Here is a 22,206-nt window from a genome sequence, read left to right on the forward strand (position 1 = left end):
AGTCTATCAATGCTTTAGCCTTTACATCTTAAAATAGTCTTTCAATGGTCTATCATTTACATCTAAGAATAGTCTATCAATTGTCTAGCAATTACATCTAAGAATAGTCTATCAATGGTCTATCATCTACATCTAAGAATAGTCTATCAATGGTTTAGCAATTACATCTAAGAATAGTCTATCAATGGTCTATCATTTACATCTAAGAATAGTCAATCAATGGTCTAGTAATTACATCTAAGAATAGTCTATCAATGGTCTATCATTTACATCTAAGAATAGTCTGCCAATGGTCTAGCAATTACATCTAAGAATAGTCTAATAATGGTCTAGCCCTTACATCTTAAAATAGTCTATTAATTGTCTAGCAGTTAAATCGTAGAATATATTAATGGTCTAGTAATGACATCTTAGAGTAGTCGATTAATGGTCTAGTAATTACATCAAAGAATATACAGTGTCCCAAGTGCGGAGCCTCTGGCCTTTGTTAGTCTTTTTGGTTTATAATTTTTGTTCATTTATATATTTCGGAGTTTAGTATGACGTCCATAATCACTGAACTAGTACACATTTTTGTTTAGGGGCCAGCTGAAGCACGCTTTCGGGTGCGGGATTTTCTCGCTGTGTTGAAGACCCAATTGGTGGCCTTCGGCTGTTTTCTGCTCTTTGGTCAGGTTGTTGTCTCTTTGACACATTTCCCATTTCATTCTCAATTTTATTTATCAATTGTTGATTTTAAATGCGCTAAGAATGGTAAAAATAGAAGGATTATATTGATTAAAGTTTTAACAGGTTTCTATACCTACTAAAAACTTTCTCTGTCACGAAGCACTACTAAAGCTAAACATCAAAATCAAGATCTTTTAGGATTAAACATGACTATGAATTTGAGTGTTCATATTGTACAAAGATGATGTATACATATAAATATTTCTAATAAAACTAACTCGTTTGTGATATTACTTTGCATTAGTTCAAATCTGCATTCAAATGATTTAATCTAAATTCCTGCCAAAAAAAGTATGTGTTGGTATATATTTTACCAAGGAAGAAAAATATTAAAACAATTAAATTTTGTATTACAAATTTGTTTCAAAATTCATAGAAATTGAACGGACTATATCTGATATATGCATACGACAAAGAACAAAATAGCAATTATTACTGGATGATTGCGTATTTATCAAACGTGAAAAATAGAAAATTACAGTACTTTTTTAAATATTAATTCAACTCTTTCTCTACTACTACATTAGCAACCTATGACAATCGTATGATGAAAAAAACATTCAGTTTGTTTATTTCCGTTGAATGTTTTTCAAACTATATAGTGACTACACTAGGTAGTCATGATGTTCAGAGATGTAATTGTATTGTTGTACATGTTATCTTCTTGTGGTAATGTATTATCTTTATGTCGTACAAACAGTTTTGGTTTAGAAAAACTGTGATAAGACTATATAATCTTTCTTATAAGATCATAATGTGTTTTTGAATCTCGCAAACTTAAGACTTTGCACTCATCTTGTGATTTTAGGTTTTAGTGTAATATTAGTTCCGGACGATCCGGTGCCTGCTAAGTTTGCTGGTTGGGAAAGACTCGTTTATTTTAATTTAAAACAAAGTTCTATTGAAATAAAATCATAAAGATAATCAAGCATTTAAATTTAAAATTTAAAAACACGTTAAAAACACGTTTTTTTTCACACGCCTTAATATGCAGCATGCTGAATGATCTGCATAAAACGCACTTTTAAGGTAGCACAATACAAAGATTTTCATGGTCTGGTAATAGGATATTGGAATATATAAAAAAAGTCGAACAATTACATCTTAAAAATATTTAAAGTCTAGCAATAAAAACTAAGAATATGAAACTAGTCTAGCAATGACATCTCAATTTTTTTTTATTAATGGCCAATTTTGAATACGAAAGAATGGAAAAGAATGAGGAAATAAGTATTCGAAGTTGGTACATTTTTGCCCCTAAGACTACAAATTCATACACAATAAAAAGTTTGAAGGGAAGTTTCATTTTACTCAAATACTCCCCATGCGATTGTACAAACATGATGTATCGGAGTTATAGAACTAATGTGTTGTCATGTAATATAGAATTTGTTCAAATCTGCATTTAAACTATTTATCAAAATTCCTGTTACAAATGCACGCGTTGGTATAATCAATAGAAATATATATAAAACGATAAAACAAAAATATCAAAACAATAAAATTTTGTATGACGTATTTGTTTCAAAATTCATAGAAATTGAAGGGACTATATCTGATATATGCATATTGCAAAGAACATTATAGCAATTATTACTGAATGATTGCGTATTTATTTAACATGAAAAATAAAAATTACAGGACTTTTTTCATTACTAATTAAACTCTTTCTCTACTACTACATTAGCAACCTATGACAACCGTATGCTGAAATCGTAATGATGAAAAAACATTCAGTTTGTTTATTTCGGTTGAATGTTTTTCAAACTATATAGTGACTACACTAGGTAGTCATGATGTTCAGAGATGTAATTGGATTGTTGTACATGTTATCTTCTTGTGGTAATGTATTATCTTAATGTCGTACACACAGTTCTGATAAGACTATATAATCTTTCTTATAAGACCATAATGTGTTTTTGAATCTCGCAAACTTAAGACTTTGCACTCATCATGTGAATTTAGGTTTTAGTGTAGTATTATTTCCGGACGATCCGGTGCCTGCTAAGTTTGCTGGTTGGGAAAGACTCGTTTATTTTAATTTAAAACAAAGTTCTATTGAAATAAAATCATAAAGATAATCAAGCATTTAAATTTAAGTTTTTTAATGCATTTCACTACTTTTTAAAACACGTTTCTTTTCACACGCCTTAATATGCAGCATGCTGAATGATCTGCATAAAACGCACTTTAAACCGTCAATTAAAATATTTAATAAAAACATATAATATATAATAAAAGAGGGACGAAAGATACCAAAGGGACAGTCAAAATCATAAATCTAAAACAAACTGACAACGCCATGGCTAAAAATGAAAAAAGACACACAAACAACAGCACACATGACACAACATAGAAAACTAAAGAATAAACAACACGAATCCCACCAAAAAACTAGGGGTGATCTCAGGTGCTCCGGAAGGGTAAGCAGATCCTGCTCCACATGTGGCACCCGTCGTGTTGCTTATGTGATAACAAATCCGGTAAATAGTCTAATTCTATAGGTTACATTCATGAAAGGGAAGGGGATTGTAGTAACGACGTAAGGAACATATCCGATATCATTTGTGAAACGGTTATTCCATAACGGTCAACCAACTCGTGATGGCGTCCGTAAAATTTACGAAGGGATGATTTCAACTTCACCATTTGGAACTCTTGGTTTAATAGCTTCCTTGTGAGCAGCAACCCTCTATCAAGAAAATCATGATAGGAAATGCAAGCACTGGAATATCGTATCAATTGGGAGATATATACCCCGTATGCAGGTGCTGCTGGAATGTTGCTACTTTGAAATTGAAAGTTCACAATTGGAAAACTGAAATCATCTCTTTTGTCGTAAAGTTTTGTTTTCAACCGACCCTCATTGTCAATTTCTAGATGTAAGTCAAGATATGAGACCGACTTAACTGTATCTGTAGTATTCTTTATCTCTAGCTCAATGGGATAGATGCGTTCCACATAGTCACCAAATTTTGAATTATTTAGTGAAAGAACATCATCTATATAGCGGAAAGTAGAGTTAAAGGATATTGCTAACTTCTTATCTTTTTTCCTAAGAAGTTCCTGCATGAAGTCAGCCTCATTATAGTAAAGAAACAAGTCGGCAAGTAGAGGGGCACAGTTTGTTCCCATTGGAATACCGACAGTCTGTTGAAAAACACGTCCTCCGAACGTAACAAATATGTTGTCAATCAAGAAATGAAGCATCTTGATAATATCAGTTTCAGAGAATTTTTTGTTTGAATCAGAGTGATCCTTTACAAAGTAGGATTTATCCCTCCCTAAGACAAGATACTTGTATCTACGTTGGCCATTCTTTTTTATGAAGCAAAGCAATACCAACTCTTTCAATTTGTCTCTTAGTTTGGAATGTGAAATACTTGTGTAAAGAGTAGAAAAGTCAAATGTTTTAATACTGTTACAAGATGAAAGATAGTTAGATTGTATGTACTCTAAAAGATCTTTGGAATTTTTAAGTATCCACATCTGATTCACGCCACCTCTAGAATAGGCAGTTTCACAATAACTTTGAAGCCCGTCTTTGATTGCTGATAAAATAGATAATTTAGAAATACGTGAATAAAATAACAGTTAAAAAATTGTCTCAGTGTATATAATGTATCATGATTAAAATAGCCAACGAATATGACTACCATTGAAATGAATAAAACGACAGTGAAATTTTTTATATTTTTCATTTTTCTGAATTATAATGTCAACTAAGAATAGTATATTCATGGTCTGGTAATAGGGTGTTGGAATATATGAAAAAAGTCTAACAATTACATCTTAGAAATATTTAAAGTCTAGCAATAGAAACTTAGAATATAAAACTAGTCTATCAATGACATCTCAATTTTATTTTATTAATGGCCAATTTTGAATACGAAAGAATGGAAAAGAATGAGGAAATAAGTATTCGAACATGTCGAAGTTGGTACATTTTTGCCCCGAAGACTACAAATCCATACTCAATACAAAGTTTGAAGGGAAGTTTCATTTTACTTAAATACTCCCCATGCGATTGTACAAACATGATGTATCAGAGTTATAGAACTAACGTGTGGTCATGTAATATTGAATTTGTTCAAATCTGCATTTAAATTATTTATCAAAATTCCTGTTAACAAATGCATGCGTTGGTATAATCAATAGAAAAGTATTAAATGATACAACAAAAATATCAAAACATTAGAATATATAGAATTTTGTATGACGTATTTGTCAATTAAGAGAAATGCAATGGACTATATCTGAAATATGACTAAGAGCAAATTAGAGAGAGTTTCAAAACTCCTTTAAGGTTGCATTTCTGTAAATATTGACAATGCAATTTCCCATAGGAACCTCTTTTACTATGAAGTTTTGATTTTTTTTTAATCCTAGAAATGAAAGTTCATATGCACTACAATGTTTTTCAAAGGTCAAAATATAGGGCTGTGCGGCATAATTTCAACGTTTATATGCCCTGAACTTTTCAGAGTTTAACTAACACTAATTTTCTTAACTATCCTTACCTCGAATGAAGGGTTACCACAGATTTCAATGTAAACAATATGCCCATGTTTTTTTACTGGTAACATTCTCAAGTTATGTCTCTATGAGATGGAACACAGAGAGCATAACTGGGAACCAGTATGTAAACAAAATTAATTTTCTATGAATATTCTAAATCTCCCCAAAAGAGGCGTGGTTTGAGAAACAGCTGTATTTACAAAGTGCATACTTAAATAGCATAAGATAATCTAACATTTAATTTCAAGTAATTTATTGAATTTTATTACCTTTTTAATCATTTCTGAACAAACCGTAATTTATTTTCGCCTTCTGATTAATGCAGTGCACGAATAAGAATCTGGAGTACACGCTCTTTTATCAGTAACAGTAAACTCTTAAGCATTTATCTTTTATTCTAGTAATTTTAGTAAAATGATAATAATTGAAGATTTAACTGATAATAACAAAGAAAAACTAATAAAAAAACGAAAGAGTATTATTTTTCATCAACAAAATATACATGTGTACTCGAAGAACTTAAAACAAAGAATGCGAGAAACTTTACAGTTAAACGATCGCCACAATGAGAATTTATTTGTTCTTTTGCATAACCCAATTTTTTAATAATTATTTAGTGAAAGAACATCATCTATATAGCGGAAAGTAGAGTTAAAGGATATTGCTAACTTCTTATCTTTTTTCCTAAGAAGTTCCTGCATGAAGTCAGCCTCATTATAGTAAAGAAACAAGTCGGCAAGTAGAGGGGCACAGTTTGTTCCCATTGGAATACCGACAGTCTGTTGAAAAACACGTCCTCCGAACGTAACAAATATGTTGTCAATCAAGAAATGAAGCATCTTGATAATATCAGTTTCAGAGAATTTTTTGTTTGAATCAGAGTGATCCTTTACAAAGTAGGATTTATCCCTCCCTAAGACAAGATACTTGTATCTACGTTGGCCATTCTTTTTTATGAAGCAAAGCAATACCAACTCTTTCAATTTGTCTCTTAGTTTGGAATGTGAAATACTTGTGTAAAGAGTAGAAAAGTCAAATGTTTTAATACTGTTACAAGATGAAAGATAGTTAGATTGTATGTACTCTAAAAGATCTTTGGAATTTTTAAGTATCCACATCTGATTCACGCCACCTCTAGAATAGGCAGTTTCACAATAACTTTGAAGCCCGTCTTTGATTGCTGATAAAATAGATAATTTAGAAATACGTGAATAAAATAACAGTTAAAAAATTGTCTCAGTGTATATAATGTATCATGATTAAAATAGCCAACGAATATGACTACCATTGAAATGAATAAAACGACAGTGAAATTTTTTATATTTTTCATTTTTCTGAATTATAATGTCAACTAAGAATAGTATATTCATGGTCTGGTAATAGGGTGTTGGAATATATGAAAAAAGTCTAACAATTACATCTTAGAAATATTTAAAGTCTAGCAATAGAAACTTAGAATATAAAACTAGTCTATCAATGACATCTCAATTTTATTTTATTAATGGCCAATTTTGAATACGAAAGAATGGAAAAGAATGAGGAAATAAGTATTCGAACATGTCGAAGTTGGTACATTTTTGCCCCGAAGACTACAAATCCATACTCAATACAAAGTTTGAAGGGAAGTTTCATTTTACTTAAATACTCCCCATGCGATTGTACAAACATGATGTATCAGAGTTATAGAACTAACGTGTGGTCATGTAATATTGAATTTGTTCAAATCTGCATTTAAATTATTTATCAAAATTCCTGTTAACAAATGCATGCGTTGGTATAATCAATAGAAAAGTATTAAATGATACAACAAAAATATCAAAACATTAGAATATATAGAATTTTGTATGACGTATTTGTCAATTAAGAGAAATGCAATGGACTATATCTGAAATATGACTAAGAGCAAATTAGAGAGAGTTTCAAAACTCCTTTAAGGTTGCATTTCTGTAAATATTGACAATGCAATTTCCCATAGGAACCTCTTTTACTATGAAGTTTTGATTTTTTTTTAATCCTAGAAATGAAAGTTCATATGCACTACAATGTTTTTCAAAGGTCAAAATATAGGGCTGTGCGGCATAATTTCAACGTTTATATGCCCTGAACTTTTCAGAGTTTAACTAACACTAATTTTCTTAACTATCCTTACCTCGAATGAAGGGTTACCACAGATTTCAATGTAAACAATATGCCCATGTTTTTTTACTGGTAACATTCTCAAGTTATGTCTCTATGAGATGGAACACAGAGAGCATAACTGGGAACCAGTATGTAAACAAAATTAATTTTCTATGAATATTCTAAATCTCCCCAAAAGAGGCGTGGTTTGAGAAACAGCTGTATTTACAAAGTGCATACTTAAATAGCATAAGATAATCTAACATTTAATTTCAAGTAATTTATTGAATTTTATTACCTTTTTAATCATTTCTGAACAAACCGTAATTTATTTTCGCCTTCTGATTAATGCAGTGCACGAATAAGAATCTGGAGTACACGCTCTTTTATCAGTAACAGTAAACTCTTAAGCATTTATCTTTTATTCTAGTAATTTTAGTAAAATGATAATAATTGAAGATTTAACTGATAATAACAAAGAAAAACTAATAAAAAAACGAAAGAGTATTATTTTTCATCAACAAAATATACATGTGTACTCGAAGAACTTAAAACAAAGAATGCGAGAAACTTTACAGTTAAACGATCGCCACAATGAGAATTTATTTGTTCTTTTGCATAACCCAATTTTTTATTAGAAATTGAAACTCACTCTTGATCAAGCTATCATACGAGATAAGATAGTACAGTTTCTGTAACCGTAAGAGGATAGGGATGATTTTTTGTGAGGTATGGTTTTGTTGTCCATATTTAAAGCAGCATAACCGAAATAACATGAGTCAGCTGACAAATCACTATGTATCACCATGCTGATGAAGACACCATAATATGGCCCTCTTGTGTCAGACTCTAAAGAAATATAATATTTTCGTTAAAGAAAATCTTGGACACTTCATCAGTCAAAGTCTTAAAATAAAACGTTCAAATTCTACCCATGGGTTAAAAAAGTTTATGTTTTACTGAACCAAATGTTTGGAAAATTAAATAGGTACAGAGATACAGGCGCGTTCGCTACCTGGTGAATAACGTCACAAGATAGTGTTTGATTGACGATCTTTTCTTATACGTTGAACCACAAACGTCAAAATCATTCAATCGCGTAGTGGAATTAACTATTTTTGGATTCTTATAAATTCTATATATAACTTTTGGACTAGTTTAAATCTCGGTCTATTTCTTAAATTTATTCTTACATACTTTTGATTTTTTAACCCTGTATGCTAATATTCCCATGAACATTTTAAAATTGTTTGTACGCACATTGAACGACAAATTTATGTGACGTATAAAATTTTCTGACGTCAGACACTCAAATCAATAAATGTGTTCGTAGATAGTAGATGTTTTTGTGTTCTGTTAAATTGTTCCTTTTAAAATTGTTAAACGATGATGACTGATGTACCCATATTCTGACTATTATATTTATTGTGTTTTATTTAACGCATCAATGTAAAAATATCGGAAATTGATGAGACTGTCATTAAAGTGAGAGGGTTAGCGCTATAGAACCAGGTTTAATCCACCATTTTCTACATTTGAAAATGCCTGTACCAAGTCAGGAATATGACAGTTTTTGTCCATTCGTTTTTGATGCGTTTTGTTATTTGATTTTGCCATGTAATTATGGACTTTCCCAATTGATCTTCCTCTAAGTTCAGTATTTTTGTGATTTTACTTTTTTCCGGTGAAAGCATGATTCGAGAAATAGCCTGTTGTTTGATATGTTACAAGCTTCAGTAACCATTTAACCTCAAGTTTCCAAAATATTCTATAGAAACATCAAATTAGAAAGTAATTGTGCTTCTAAACACCAAAAATATATATGTTTATGACTCAGAATTTTGTTTCTACAATGAAATGTAGGATTAATTTCGTACAACTGTCAAATTCAAGGGAATATTTTCTTTCGGCCCTTTTTTGTATGCAACCGGATGTGACGTACTATGATTTGGCGGTATTCCTCCTTAATCTGTATTTACTGAACTTTTCTTGATAACAACTCCATTAATCCTGTATCGCGAAGCACTGTAACACCACGAACACTTAGCTTATCTTTTTGCAACTGCCATTTTATTCACAAGGGATAAAGATACGGTACTGTTTTTGAGATGGCATTTTTTGAATAAATATTGATTCAATCGAATGGTCTTTGCACCGAAAATAAACGCATTTATTCTAAAACCATTTGTTGGCATGATAGCTTGTTTTCTTCGTTTTATTTTGATGGCGTAATACTAAACCGCTAACCGGAGGGATTGTAATTGATTTTCATCTGATGATGGACTACTACTTAGCGTATTTATTAACTACCAGCTAACGTATTTACCTTACTGAAGACTGGTAATTCTTTATTGCCTTTTTCACCTTAAATTTCATATTACGCGTATCCTTACCACGTCTGCCAAAGCTCTGTACACTACAAACATTTTCTCCTAATAATGGCCAATAAGATATCAAGTGGTCTGATTTATTGCACCTTCAGCACTTTCTGTCAAATGTACTTCCACCGCTACCGCCTACGGGTCTATTTTTATATGTATTACTTACACTTGACCGTTTTTTTGTCTTCTTTTTAAGTGCGACTATATTTTTCTCCCCTTGTCTCTTTAAATTAATCAGCATACATAGTCACCTCATCTATAAACTCTGGAACTCTCTCTTTCAAAAAAGTTATTCCCTCTTTATTACATTTACATGTAAGTAAAAACTTATTTTTCAACATAAGATCATAAAGCCCATCAAACGTCTTTAAAACATTTCGATCCATTTACCTAAATAACTTTCAAAACGAACGGAAAAACAGCTGAAATATTCCACAAGACTCTAAAACCACCTTCGGTCATGTTAAACCTTTGTAATAAATATGTAGAGCATCATTAATAAAGGCAACGTTAGTTTACCGCTGTTAAAAGTCATAAATCGATTGAGAGAAAACAAATCCGGGTAACAAAATAAAACTGAGGGACAACGATTGATCTAAGGAAGACAAGCATACACATTTAATGTATTACTTTTCAGAAGTGCATTCACACAAGTGGTCCATATTGATTTGTCCCATTTTTGCGAAAACGCATATCTTTCATAACAAAGCAATTATGAATCCATATCATCAGTACCTTCCTGAAGAGGAGGTTATTTTATGCACCTTTTAGGGGTAAACCTAACCTTGTCCGTTTTCTTCCTTTTGTTTCAAGTCTATGAGTGTTATCTAGCCTTTTGAGTTCACAACAGTGCTCTCAAATTATTCTCATATTCCCATTCTTCTTTCACTTTCTCTTTCTTCAACATGTTCAATACGTCAATAGGTTGCATTTCTCTAAATATTAACAATGCAGTTTCTCATAGGAACTACGGCTAAAACTTTACTACTTTTATACTAAGTTTTGAAAAAAAATATTTCCTAGAATGGATAGTTCATATGCACTACTATTTTTTTTAGAAAGGTCAAAATATAGGGCTGTGCAGCATATTTTCAACGAACTTCTAGGAGTTTAAAAACTTACACTAAAATTCGGAACTACCCCTACATTGACTTTAGGATTTCTACAGATTTCAATATGACCAAAATCTATGTTTATACATGTATCTACTGGTAAAATTCCCAAGTTATGTCTCTACGAGATGAAACTTAGAGATCATAAATTGAAACCAATACGTCAACACAATGTATTATCCATGAATATTATATATCTCCCCAAAAGAGGCTAGGTTTTAGAAACAGCTGTATTTACAAAGTGAAACCAATACTAAAATTTATTTCAATATACAATTCTCTTAAACCATTTTTTTCTCACAACAATACTTATTTATCAGAATTATAGCCTTAAAGAAATCACTGAATATACCCTCAGTTTTCCTTTACAGTACATTTCATACCCCCACCCCTGTTTCATTTTTTTTTTTAATTTGAAAACATGACTTTAATAATTGCCAGCTTACATGTTTCATGCTTACATGGACATGTTTTCTGATATGAAATGTCTATAACCAGTTTGATAACATTTCAGAATTCTATAAATGTAATGTTTAGCAGTTAATCATTCCAACATTCAAGATTATATAAAGTATCCTACCCTGACTCTGTCTCCAGTCCACATCTTACTGTAGGCCTATTATCAATGAAAGTTCACAATTTATGCCTCTAATGATCAGTTTAAATTTTGTTGTGACAATAGTATTATCTCTAACCATATATCTAACATAAGTTAGCTAATATATGAATTAGAGGTCTTTAAACAAAAAACATATTTGCAAAAGTTACATGTATTAAGATACCAGTCTGACGTATGAGTTCATTAAAAGTTTTATAGAAATGACTGCTCACATCTGATTTTTGCATAACTTCCAAGCACAGTTATTTTTTTTTCTATACAAAGACTTTTAAAATAATAAAATCATAGCACTTACAAGTTAAATTATAAACATTCTTATCTTTCATACCATGAAAAAACCACAATAAGGACTTAGCTAGTGTCCAGTGTGATGGTAATTTATGTTACTGTTAATAGTTATCAAAGGTACCTGGATTATAATTAAGTACGCCAGACACGCGTTTCGTCTTCATAAGACTCATCAGTGACGCTCATATCAAAATATTTATAAAGCCAAAAAAGTACAAAGTTGAAGAGCATTGAGGATCCAAAATGCCAAAAAAGTTGTGCCAAAAACGGCTAAGGTAATCTTTGCCTGGGATAAGAAAATCCTTAGCTTATCGAAAAATCAAAGTTTTGTAAACAGAAAATTTATAAGACTCATCAGTGACGCTCATATCAAAATATTTATAAAGCCAAAAAAGTACAAAGTTGTTAACATTCATGGACATGATTTTTGACTTTTTACAAAAAAAAATCGCCCTTGGAAAGCATTTAATGTTTAACAACTAATGCATGAATACAAAGTAAAATCATTTCTAAAAACATTGTTAAAAAATTCATTTTGATTAGTAGAGTTGTTTTGTCAGAAAATGCGTTTGAATTAACAGTAATACATTTATAGCTAACTTCTAATTTCCCTACAAAATTTTAACATACACTTTAATGGTATTGTTAGATTCTCAAAACAATTTAATACAATACTAGTAGGTATATTTCAATTGGTCTAATGAACGAAGGCATAGAACACATGTGTAGACCCCCAAAAAAGTTAAAAAGCCTTTGAACATAATGTTTCTTTAAACCAAATACCTATCTGACTTGAAAGTTAAGATATTAAAATCCTGTGCTCTTATGTTGACTCAGCCTAGATGTGTAGAAGTCAAGACGTTTGTTTGTTTCTTCACGGATTTTATTTTTTTTATTTTTCAGTCAACTTTTTTTCTTTTATGAAAAACATAAATACAAACTCACGACACTTACAAAATTTTAAAGATGGACATGATTAGCATATTCTTTTAAAAAAGATAGAGACCAAAACCACAAAATCGAATGTGAAGCGTTAAGTGCATTTGTACTATGGAATATAACATAACTCAAGTTGTAATACCTTCATAGTACATGTACGTCACACCCAGTTGCATAAATGAAACAGTTCGGAAAAAAATCACCTTCATTTGACAATTCGACAGTTAAAACTATATTTCATTGCAGTAAAACATATATCTTGGGTGTTTCAAAATTAATGATAATGTATAGGGTGATAATTTATTCATCAAGCTCTACTCAAAATTGATAAATAATAGAGAATATTTAAAAAAGCAATTTTCAACATTTCTTCTTCATTAAACCTGACTACATCATTCACAACCAATCAAGATAAAGAAGTTATAAATGGTCTTGTGTTAACGTCGAAAATATTATCCAACAATATAAAGTAAAACACAGAGCTGATAATGTACAAGTATCTTGTAGGATTGTTGTTTTTATTCATCTGCTGTGGGAACGTATACTTTTATTGATGTACATTTTTATTGTAGGATAACACTCTCTACATTTTTAATTTGTTTTTTAACATCATAAAAGGAGGGCAAACAAATCCCAGCAGGACATTCAAACTCATAAATCGAAAATAAACTGACAACGCCATTTTAAAAGGTTTAGAAATGTCTCTATTAAAATTCTAAAATTGTGTAAGCTATACACTGTTTACTTAAAATGATCAGAACAGAATTTCAATTTCATTAAAAGAAAGTGAGTTTGTAGATTGGAGAAAATTTGGAATTCTAAAAACTAGAACTGGTTTTGATTTGTTAGATTCCGTCAATTGATATTCGATTTAAGTCATTAGTGAATTAGAAAGTCAAAACTGTTGTTGTATCTACCCAATATTTTGTAATAGATTTACAGACATTACCTCCAATTGATGTGTATTAAACTTTCAAACAGTCAATCGTAAATCACGTAAATATTCTATCAAACAATTAAAGACACTAAAGGCGTCAAAACAAAGCGCTGGTAATTTTGATTCATGATTTGGAGCAGACAGGAATAGCAGTTCTGATGAACAAGTTTATTCAGATACAAACAGTGACAAAGTATGAATGTTTTCGTGTTATTTCATAATCTTCATTATTATTGATTTTAACATAGCCATCGTTACTTGCGAATAAGTGCTGGAAAAGAATTTAACAAAGTTCTTGCCAACAATAAACTCATCGCAGATACCAAGGTTGAAATTTTGTATATGCGCCGACGCACGTTTCGTCTACGAAAGACTCATCAGTGACGCTCAAATAAAACAAAAGTTAGAAAGGAAAAATTAAGTACGAAGTTGATGAGCATTGATCAAGGACAACAAATTCCTAACAGTTTTGCAAAATACAGCTAAGGTTATCTATTCCTGAGGTAGAAAAGCCTTAGTATTTCAAAAAAAATATAACGGAATTTCAATAATATTTTTGACTAAGTATGAAAACGAGTGTGAGGATTTTGATTGTTTCTTTAGTTTAGTTTTGTTTTTCTTTTCTTTCGGAAAGTACAGTATAACAAGAGAACTGTCTTCTCACATACATTTTATCTTTTTAACTCTAACGTTTAGTTTACTTTTTGTTTATATGAAAATGCGTTTTCTATAAAGACCTAAATTTACACGAACCACAATTTGTTTAATAGGAGGACGGAATCCGATATCTAACCAATTTGGAGTAATTCATTAGGACATTCTTAACCAACACAAATATTTATCGAAAATATTTCAGATAATATCAATCAACGAAAACATAAATTTATGTAAATAATTTCGTTTAATGTCACGTAATGTTGTCATTTTAGCGGTATTTTTAACATAACCATATCACCAGGTTGAACCCACCATTTTTCTTAAATGTCCGGTACAAAGACAGAAACATGGCATTTGTTATCAAATAGTTCGCTCTATGTGTTTAACATTGGCGTTTGTTTTTGTTGCTCTTCAGTGTTTCAGTTGTTCCGTTGTTTTTCCTCTTATAGTTGATATGTTCGCCTCGGTTTTAGTTTAAAACCCGGTGTTGTTTCCGCTCAAACGAGTTATAAATGTTGACAGCAGTATACTATTGTTGACTTTATTTAAAACAAAATTTAACAAAAGCATGACAAAGTATAAATATAATCTTAAAATAATATTCAGAAGACAATCTTGTTAATCTACTCGAAATCTCCTGGATTTTACAAGAAATTTAGTGCATCGAAGAATCCTATTAATATTTAAAACTATTTACCGGGTTTGTAATAATATGAGCAACACGACGTGTACATCAGGATCTACTTATCCTTCCATAACACCTGAGATCACCCCCAGCTTTTGTGGGATTCGTGTTGCTTAGTTTTAAGTTTTCGATATTGTGTCTGATGTACAATTATTTGTCTGTTTGTCTTTTTATTTTTTAGCCATGGCGTTGTCATTTTGTTTTCGATCTATCAGTTTGAATTTTATCTCTGGTAATTTTCGCCTCTATGTTAATACTATGTGGCGATCCAAACGTCTACTAGTAGATTTTTGAATTCCAATTTGTACTAGGAGGATTCTGGATTCAACTATTTTCCAATTTGTATAGTAACATTTACGTGTATTACCAATGTGTATACCTGTATTACAAGTGTATATATATGAATTAAAACTATTCATACCGGAAATGTTGGATTTTTTAGTAATCTATATATATATATATATATATATATATATATATACAAACAAGTCTAAACAAGTGACAAACCATACAATATAAATTGTTGAGTTAGATTGCTGACAAATAATAAATACATTGTGTATGAAAATAATAATATAACATCTACACACGCTTAAAAAACACGTGTCTCATGTCTATCTCTAGATTCACCTTCCGTGACAAGGTAACACTACGACTATTGAAGTTATATTTTTATATAGCGGATGTGGTCGAGTGGTCTAGAGCGCTGGACATGAGGCTAAGCGATTGGTGCTGTAGTGTATCAAAGGTGTGAGTTCGAATCCCGCTGAGGGACGGACAAAAATTTGTCAGTATAAAATCTAACTCTAACACTGTTTGGTGTAATTTTCAGACTTATATATATATATATTTTGTTTGAGGACTGCCCTCAATGCAGTTATAACATCTAAACTGTCACAACCTTTGGAAATTTAGAGTTGTGCCAGTTCACATCGAAAATAACTTTTTTCATTTAGCATATCTTTGTAATCTTTGCGCCGTGTTTGGAAATTTTAAAATTGTGTATCAGCGTCTGTGGTGTTGCTTAAATTGTATAAATTTCAAGGTTTAGAAAAAGTTTCTCAGTTTGAATATATTGACATGATTCTTTTGACATCGTGCTATTATTGAAGAAGGATATCTGTTATCCGAAATATCTAATATTTGTTCATTTTATAGTTATTTAATGGTGATGTTGTACCCTTTTTGACTTGTTATATATTATATTTTGTAGTGTACAGAATCATATTACATGATCCATCGACCTGTAAGATTGATCGTTGACTATTTATTCAGTCATTTTATATATATATATATATATATATATATATATATGCATAACCTGTTTTATTTTGTTTAAGCCTTTGCTGATATAAACATTGCATCAAAGAAACCTACAAAGATGTCTTCCATTTATGATCCAAAAGTTGGCGAGGGTGTTGATTATCTGTGTTGTAACTCTTCTTATGCCAATGATGGAGTGATGCCAAATTCGAAGCGGCAGGCACGCGAAGATTTTTTATGTGCTCATACACACAGGAACGATAATCAGCAGCAATGGTGGACTAACGACCTTCAAAATATTTATGATATCAGTGTTATCAATATTTATGGACGCACAGATTGTTGTCGTAAGTGTTATTTTTTTCGTTTTCGTTTATGAATATTTATATAAAAATACTTAAAAAAACCAACATGTAACCAGATAAGACTTTATCATTGTTTATTAGTGTAAAAGTTGAACAAGAAACTGATATGACTAGTTGATATTCAAAAGTGATACACCTTATACGTATTTTCAGATTGGCATACAGAATTACAAAAGGGGGAAGGGGGAACTAGACAATTGTTGAAATAAAAAAGGTAAAAAGCATGCATGAAGCATAAATGTAACTCCAAGAAGGGCGCTGGAATTTCGAGCCCACCTACATCCGTCATTGAAACTTTTCCCGTGCTGTTATATCAACCCCTGCCTTGACTCAATTATAAGGTAAATATATATCAAAGTCTAGCAGATATAAAATGTTTGATCACTTTATGGTACAGGCTTTTAATTTGGTATAATGAAAAAGTAAGGGATATGAAAAAATTGCAATATAGCCGCCAAATTAAAGATGGCCGGCATGAGGTAAATAATAATAATAATAAAATTCTTTATTTAACGAAGGTAACACATTTAACAATGAAATGTAAATCTTCCATGAGTCCTTCAACAACTATTAATACAAATAGAAAAGGAAAAAAATAAATAAAATACAAACAAAATAAAATACATAATACAGTTATGTATAGCAGCTTAAATATTGAATAAGTATATATTTTTTAAATAGAAGAAGAAAAAATACATTAGTTTCGTGCATCTTTATTCTGTTCAGTTAGAAAATAGTTTGAACAGTGGTCTTAAATGTATCTCAATTATCTATTTCTTAGACCAGAATATTTAAATGTTCTTTTTAAAAATTCAGAATTAGGTCTTGGTACATGACGAAGTCCTGAAGTTGTCGACTTGAGGAATACTACATCATACATTTAAAGAAGTCTACCTATATGCAAGAGTTCAATAGAAATCACAAGTTTAAGAAATTACATTTAAATTAGGCCAATAATTATTATTTTTCAATTCCATGAATACATAATAACAAATGAAAATGGCGTTTATTTCAATTTAGCACTTTCAAAGATGTCAGAGTTTGACGGAATTGATAGGAGATGTATATACTCAATGTGGTATAGAAAGTTAGCAAATTAGTGAAACTGATAATGTGATATAGACACAGGCTTACAATTTATTTACTATACAAGGGAATTAGTTCACTCTTAATCAGTTTCTCTCTGATAGTCTAAACAAGTACATAATGCTGACATTTCAAATCTGCTTTCAAGGATGTAGATGCACCGTTACATCCGTTTCTACAGTAACAGTGGATAAGCTCTTGACATGACATTGCAACTTCTGCACGCTCTGGTATGAAAAAGTAAAAACACAAAAATACTGAACTCCGAGGAAAATTCAAAAAGGAAAATCAAAAGGCAAAATCAAAAGTCCAAACGCATCAAACAAATGGATAACAACTGTCATATTCCTGACTTGGTACAGGCATTTTCTAATGTAGAAAATGGTGGATTGAACCTGGTTTTATAGCTAGCTAAACCTCTGACTTGTATGACAGTCGTATCAATTTCCATTACATTGTCAATGCATCAACGCAACATTTGTTGTTTTCCAACCAAACAACACTGGTGATAGCCTAACAGGATTTGCATCGATATAATTAACCCCCCCCCTACTAAAAAAATAAAAAAAACCCGTACCTAAGTAAGCTAAACGTTTAGTATGTTTTTTTTGTGAATCTAGTTTCCGCTGAATATTGTCAGTTGATCTTGTTTTCTGTATAATTGTTTTCTTAAAAAAACCTGTCCCATCGAACTAAATAAACAACAACCTTAATTAGTGGATACAGTGTACCGCACGATATGATTTTCTTCCAAATAATTACCTTTCTTTGTAGATATTTTTCACATTAGTAATAATGTAATATGATAAATCTTAATTAAATTATCAATGTAATCTCATAATTTTATATTTTTTAGCTGACCATTTGACAAACCTTGACGTCGAAGTTATCATGCCATCATGTGCATGTAATAGATGGAATAATTTACATGAGGGAGATGTATTTCTGTGTCCATATCAGAACAAATCAAGCTACAGCATCACTATAACCTGCCCTCCTAACACAAGAGGGAGGTTTGTCAGGATTAAACGTAAGGATACGGAATATCTAGCATTATGTGAAGTGGAAGTCTATGGCCATCCAGTAAACAGCGTCTTTGGATCAGGTAAGTATTCTTCATTCGTTTGGTAATGAAGGGTAGATCTTAATCATGAAGCATTCAGAATTATATAAAATAATACTTAATAGTCTATAGAATTTGGAATATTGAATCCAGTTCAGATGGCATGCGCTTGATAAAGATTGATGTCGTTTAAAGTGAGAGGTTAAGCGCTATAAAACCAGGTCCAATCCACCATTTTCTACATTTGAAATGCCTGTAACAAGTCAGGAATATGACAGTTGTCCATTCGTGTCATGTGTTTTATCATTTGATTTTGCCATTTGATTAGGGACTTTCCGTTTTGAATTTTCCTCGGAGTATTTTTGTGATTTTACTTTTTAAAACCTTTCTTGAACAGCTGAATGGAACATACATCTACTTGTGATTCCAAAGATAACTAAATAAGTCGTAAACCCCTTATTTCATTGTTTTGAACTTGCATAAAAATATTAACCACTAGACGTTTAGGCATACAACAAATAATTCACCGATCACATAAACAGATTGACCATATTCCATGTTTATGTCTGAAGTATATAAACTCGTCAGTGTCCTTTCGATTGTTTTCCTTTTACATCGACATTCGTTAAGGACGGGCAAAAGATATCAAAGGGACAGTTAAACTCATAAATCGAAAATTAACTCACAACGCCATGGCTAAAAAAGAAAAAAGACAAACAGACAAATAATAGTACACATAACACAACATAAAAAAGACTAAGCTACACAACCCCGCAAAAACTTCCCGTCGTGTTGCTTATGTTATTAAAAATCCGGCAAATAGAGTCTAATTCGGTAGGTCACATTCGTGAAAAGGGAAGGAGATTGTAGTTACAACATAAGGAACATATCCGTAACTTGACCAAACCAAGAGCTTGTTTACAACAAATTTCCATTGATTGATTGATAATTTACATACACATATAACCCCGCCGCATTTTTGCGCCTGTCACAAGTCAGGAGCCTCTGGCCTTTGTTAGTTTTGTATTATTCTAATTTTAGTTTCTTGTGTACAATTTGGAAATTAGTATGGCGTTCATTATCACTGAACTAGTATATATTTGTTTAGGGGCCAGCTAAAGGACGCCTCCAGGTGCAGGAATTTCTCGCTGCATTGAAGACCTGTTGGTGACCTTCTGCTGTTGGTTTTTTTCTATGGTCGGGTTGTTGTCTCTTTGGCACATTCCCCATTTCCATTCTCAATTTTATCATATCATACAACTTTTACAGATCACCTAACTGCAATATACAAAGGATTGTCCATGATATACTTCATAAGTGATCTAAGGCCCAAAATAAAATGACTTGATTCACGAGTAACTAACAAAAGAGAGGCGAAAGATAACAAATGGACATTCACATTCATTAAAAACTGACAACGCTATGGATAAAAAAAGAAAAAGTCGAACAGACAAACAACAGTACACACAACACATCATAGAAAAAAACCTATAAGCAACACGAATCCCACAACCAGGAGTGATAGCCAGTTTTCCGGAAGGATAAGCAGATCCTGATATATTTTTACGTAAATATATAAATGAAGGGTAATACATCCACATCCCGTGGCGGTTTCTGATATTTAGACCGGCATAGTTTATCCTCCTTTGTGGAAGAAACTAATAACATAAACGGTACCAATTTTTCTGCACAAGATGCGTATATCTACAATCAATGTCTGTCAAGGGAGGTTCAAGGACAAAATATTTGAAAATCCAAAGCTTATTAAAAGAATGAAGAGCTATAAACCAAAACGGACAATAAAGTATATTCAAAGACAGTCAAGGAATCAGAGTTTTACATAAGGGAGATACAATCCTTGATCTTAAATAATTTCAAAAATTGTGTAACACAAAATTATAATTACAAAAAATCCGAATGTTCATGACATAATCAGAAAAATCATCGAACGAGTGATAGTAATAACATAAATGGTACGTATTTTAGAAGTGAATTGTCTATTTTAACAAAGGCTATTTATTTGTGTTAAAGGTTTGTCCAGAACGAATACTTCATATGCATGTGGACATATCGGGTACGGATATGAAGGTCCTGTCATAGGAACATCTGTAGAGGACAGTCCCATTCAGTGTACAAGAAAGTGCATCACCAAGACAGCCTGTTCTGCTGCAGAGTACGACAAGAACACACATGTCTGTATACTGAAAGGTGAATGTACAGGTGGAACTCAGTCATCTTTGTTCCCAGACAACAACAAGGATGTTTATTTCATTCAATAGGACATCTGAAGGTCACATGATATGAATCCATTTTTAAGTGATAAAACAGTTTAAGAAGTTCAAACAAAATAGTTGTAACAAATCAAAAACTGTTTTCATTTTGTATTCCAACCTTATAATTGTTTTGTAAAAATATACTAGTAAATACTAATTTAAATCGTGTTTAGTTTTATACATGATCCTGCAAGAAAAAAAGAAGCTATTTACCGCGTGATTTTGATATATCTGAACATGTGTGTTCACATGGGATATCATTGATATGGTCATTATTATACCTACAATCATGAATGTGACCTACCGAATGTGACCTACCGAATTAGACTATTTACCGGATTTGTAATCACATAAGCAACACGACGGGTTCCACATGGGGAGTACTTTGTACTTTATTTAGGATTTCTAATTTTTTTAATTAAAGCGTGTCTGATGAGTCTCTCAGAGACGAAAATCGCGTCTGGCACATATTTATCACACATAACCATTAATTTGTATACTAGCGTCGACAGTTGATTCATTGTCATTCGTGCGATAGCAAATTTTGTGGATTTTATGGTTAAAGGTAAATCACTAATTTCTATATGGCTTTTATAGTGACTTTAGCAAATCTACAAGATCAAATATGCGTTTGGCAAATCCCCATGTCAAATATTCATAAAACAAATGTATGAAATATATATATTAAGTAAAAATTATTGTACACGCCCTGAATATACATTCATGATTAGCGACTTTCCGTTTTGAATTTTCCTCGGAGTTTAGTTATCTTGTGATTTTACTTTTTTTTCATAGGTTGTTATTGTTTGTCAGATTATCAGTGGGTGGTATTGCACACTATCAACATATGAATTAATAGTGTGGTTGGAATTTAAATCTAACAATGAGAGTCTTGAGAGTCAAAAGGTATAATAGAAATCATAACTCGAAATATGGATTGACAATTGGATAGAAAAAAACACACAAAAATCCTGAGTAACCTGAAAACTACCTGCACTGATGGAGACTGGAAAAAATATAAATTGATTAATTTCAAAATATGTCTTTAAAAGATAAAAATGAAAAAGTGTATACTTGATATATAATAAAAATGTGGTATGATTTCAAGGAGAAAACTCCCCATCAGAGATTAAATGACAAAGAAGTTAGCTAGCAAAAGTCAATCAAAATGGA

At 31.4% G+C, this 22,206-nt stretch overlaps 1 protein-coding gene across 1 annotated transcript; it reads left to right on the top strand.

Annotated features, from left to right (window-relative positions):
- Positions 1 to 2,437: 2,437 nt before the first annotated feature.
- On the top strand, positions 2,438 to 21,196 carry LOC143074273 (uncharacterized). The gene is made up of 4 exons (XM_076249809.1): positions 2,438 to 2,571; positions 16,324 to 16,593; positions 18,554 to 18,802; positions 20,792 to 21,196. Exons 1-4 carry the CDS (start codon positions 2,523 to 2,525, stop codon positions 21,037 to 21,039), a joined length of 816 nt encoding a protein of 271 aa, XP_076105924.1. The 5' UTR covers positions 2,438 to 2,522; the 3' UTR covers positions 21,040 to 21,196.
- The last annotated feature ends 1,010 nt before the right edge of the window (positions 21,197 to 22,206 follow it).

The sequence above is a fragment of the Mytilus galloprovincialis genome, chromosome 5 (genome assembly GCF_965363235.1).
Source record: "Mytilus galloprovincialis chromosome 5, xbMytGall1.hap1.1, whole genome shotgun sequence".
Taxonomy (NCBI): Eukaryota; Metazoa; Mollusca; class Bivalvia; order Mytilida; family Mytilidae; genus Mytilus; species Mytilus galloprovincialis.

Coding starts and splice junctions, on each gene's coding strand:
- LOC143074273 (XM_076249809.1), top strand. CDS start 2,523: ATGATGTTCAGAGATGTAATTGGATTGTTGTACATGTTATCTTCTTGT. Junction 2,572..16,323: donor GTACATGTTATCTTCTTGTG/GTAATGTATTAT, acceptor ATTTTGTTTAAG/CCTTTGCTGATATAAACATT. Junction 16,594..18,553: donor TGGACGCACAGATTGTTGTC/GTAAGTGTTATT, acceptor TATATTTTTTAG/CTGACCATTTGACAAACCTT.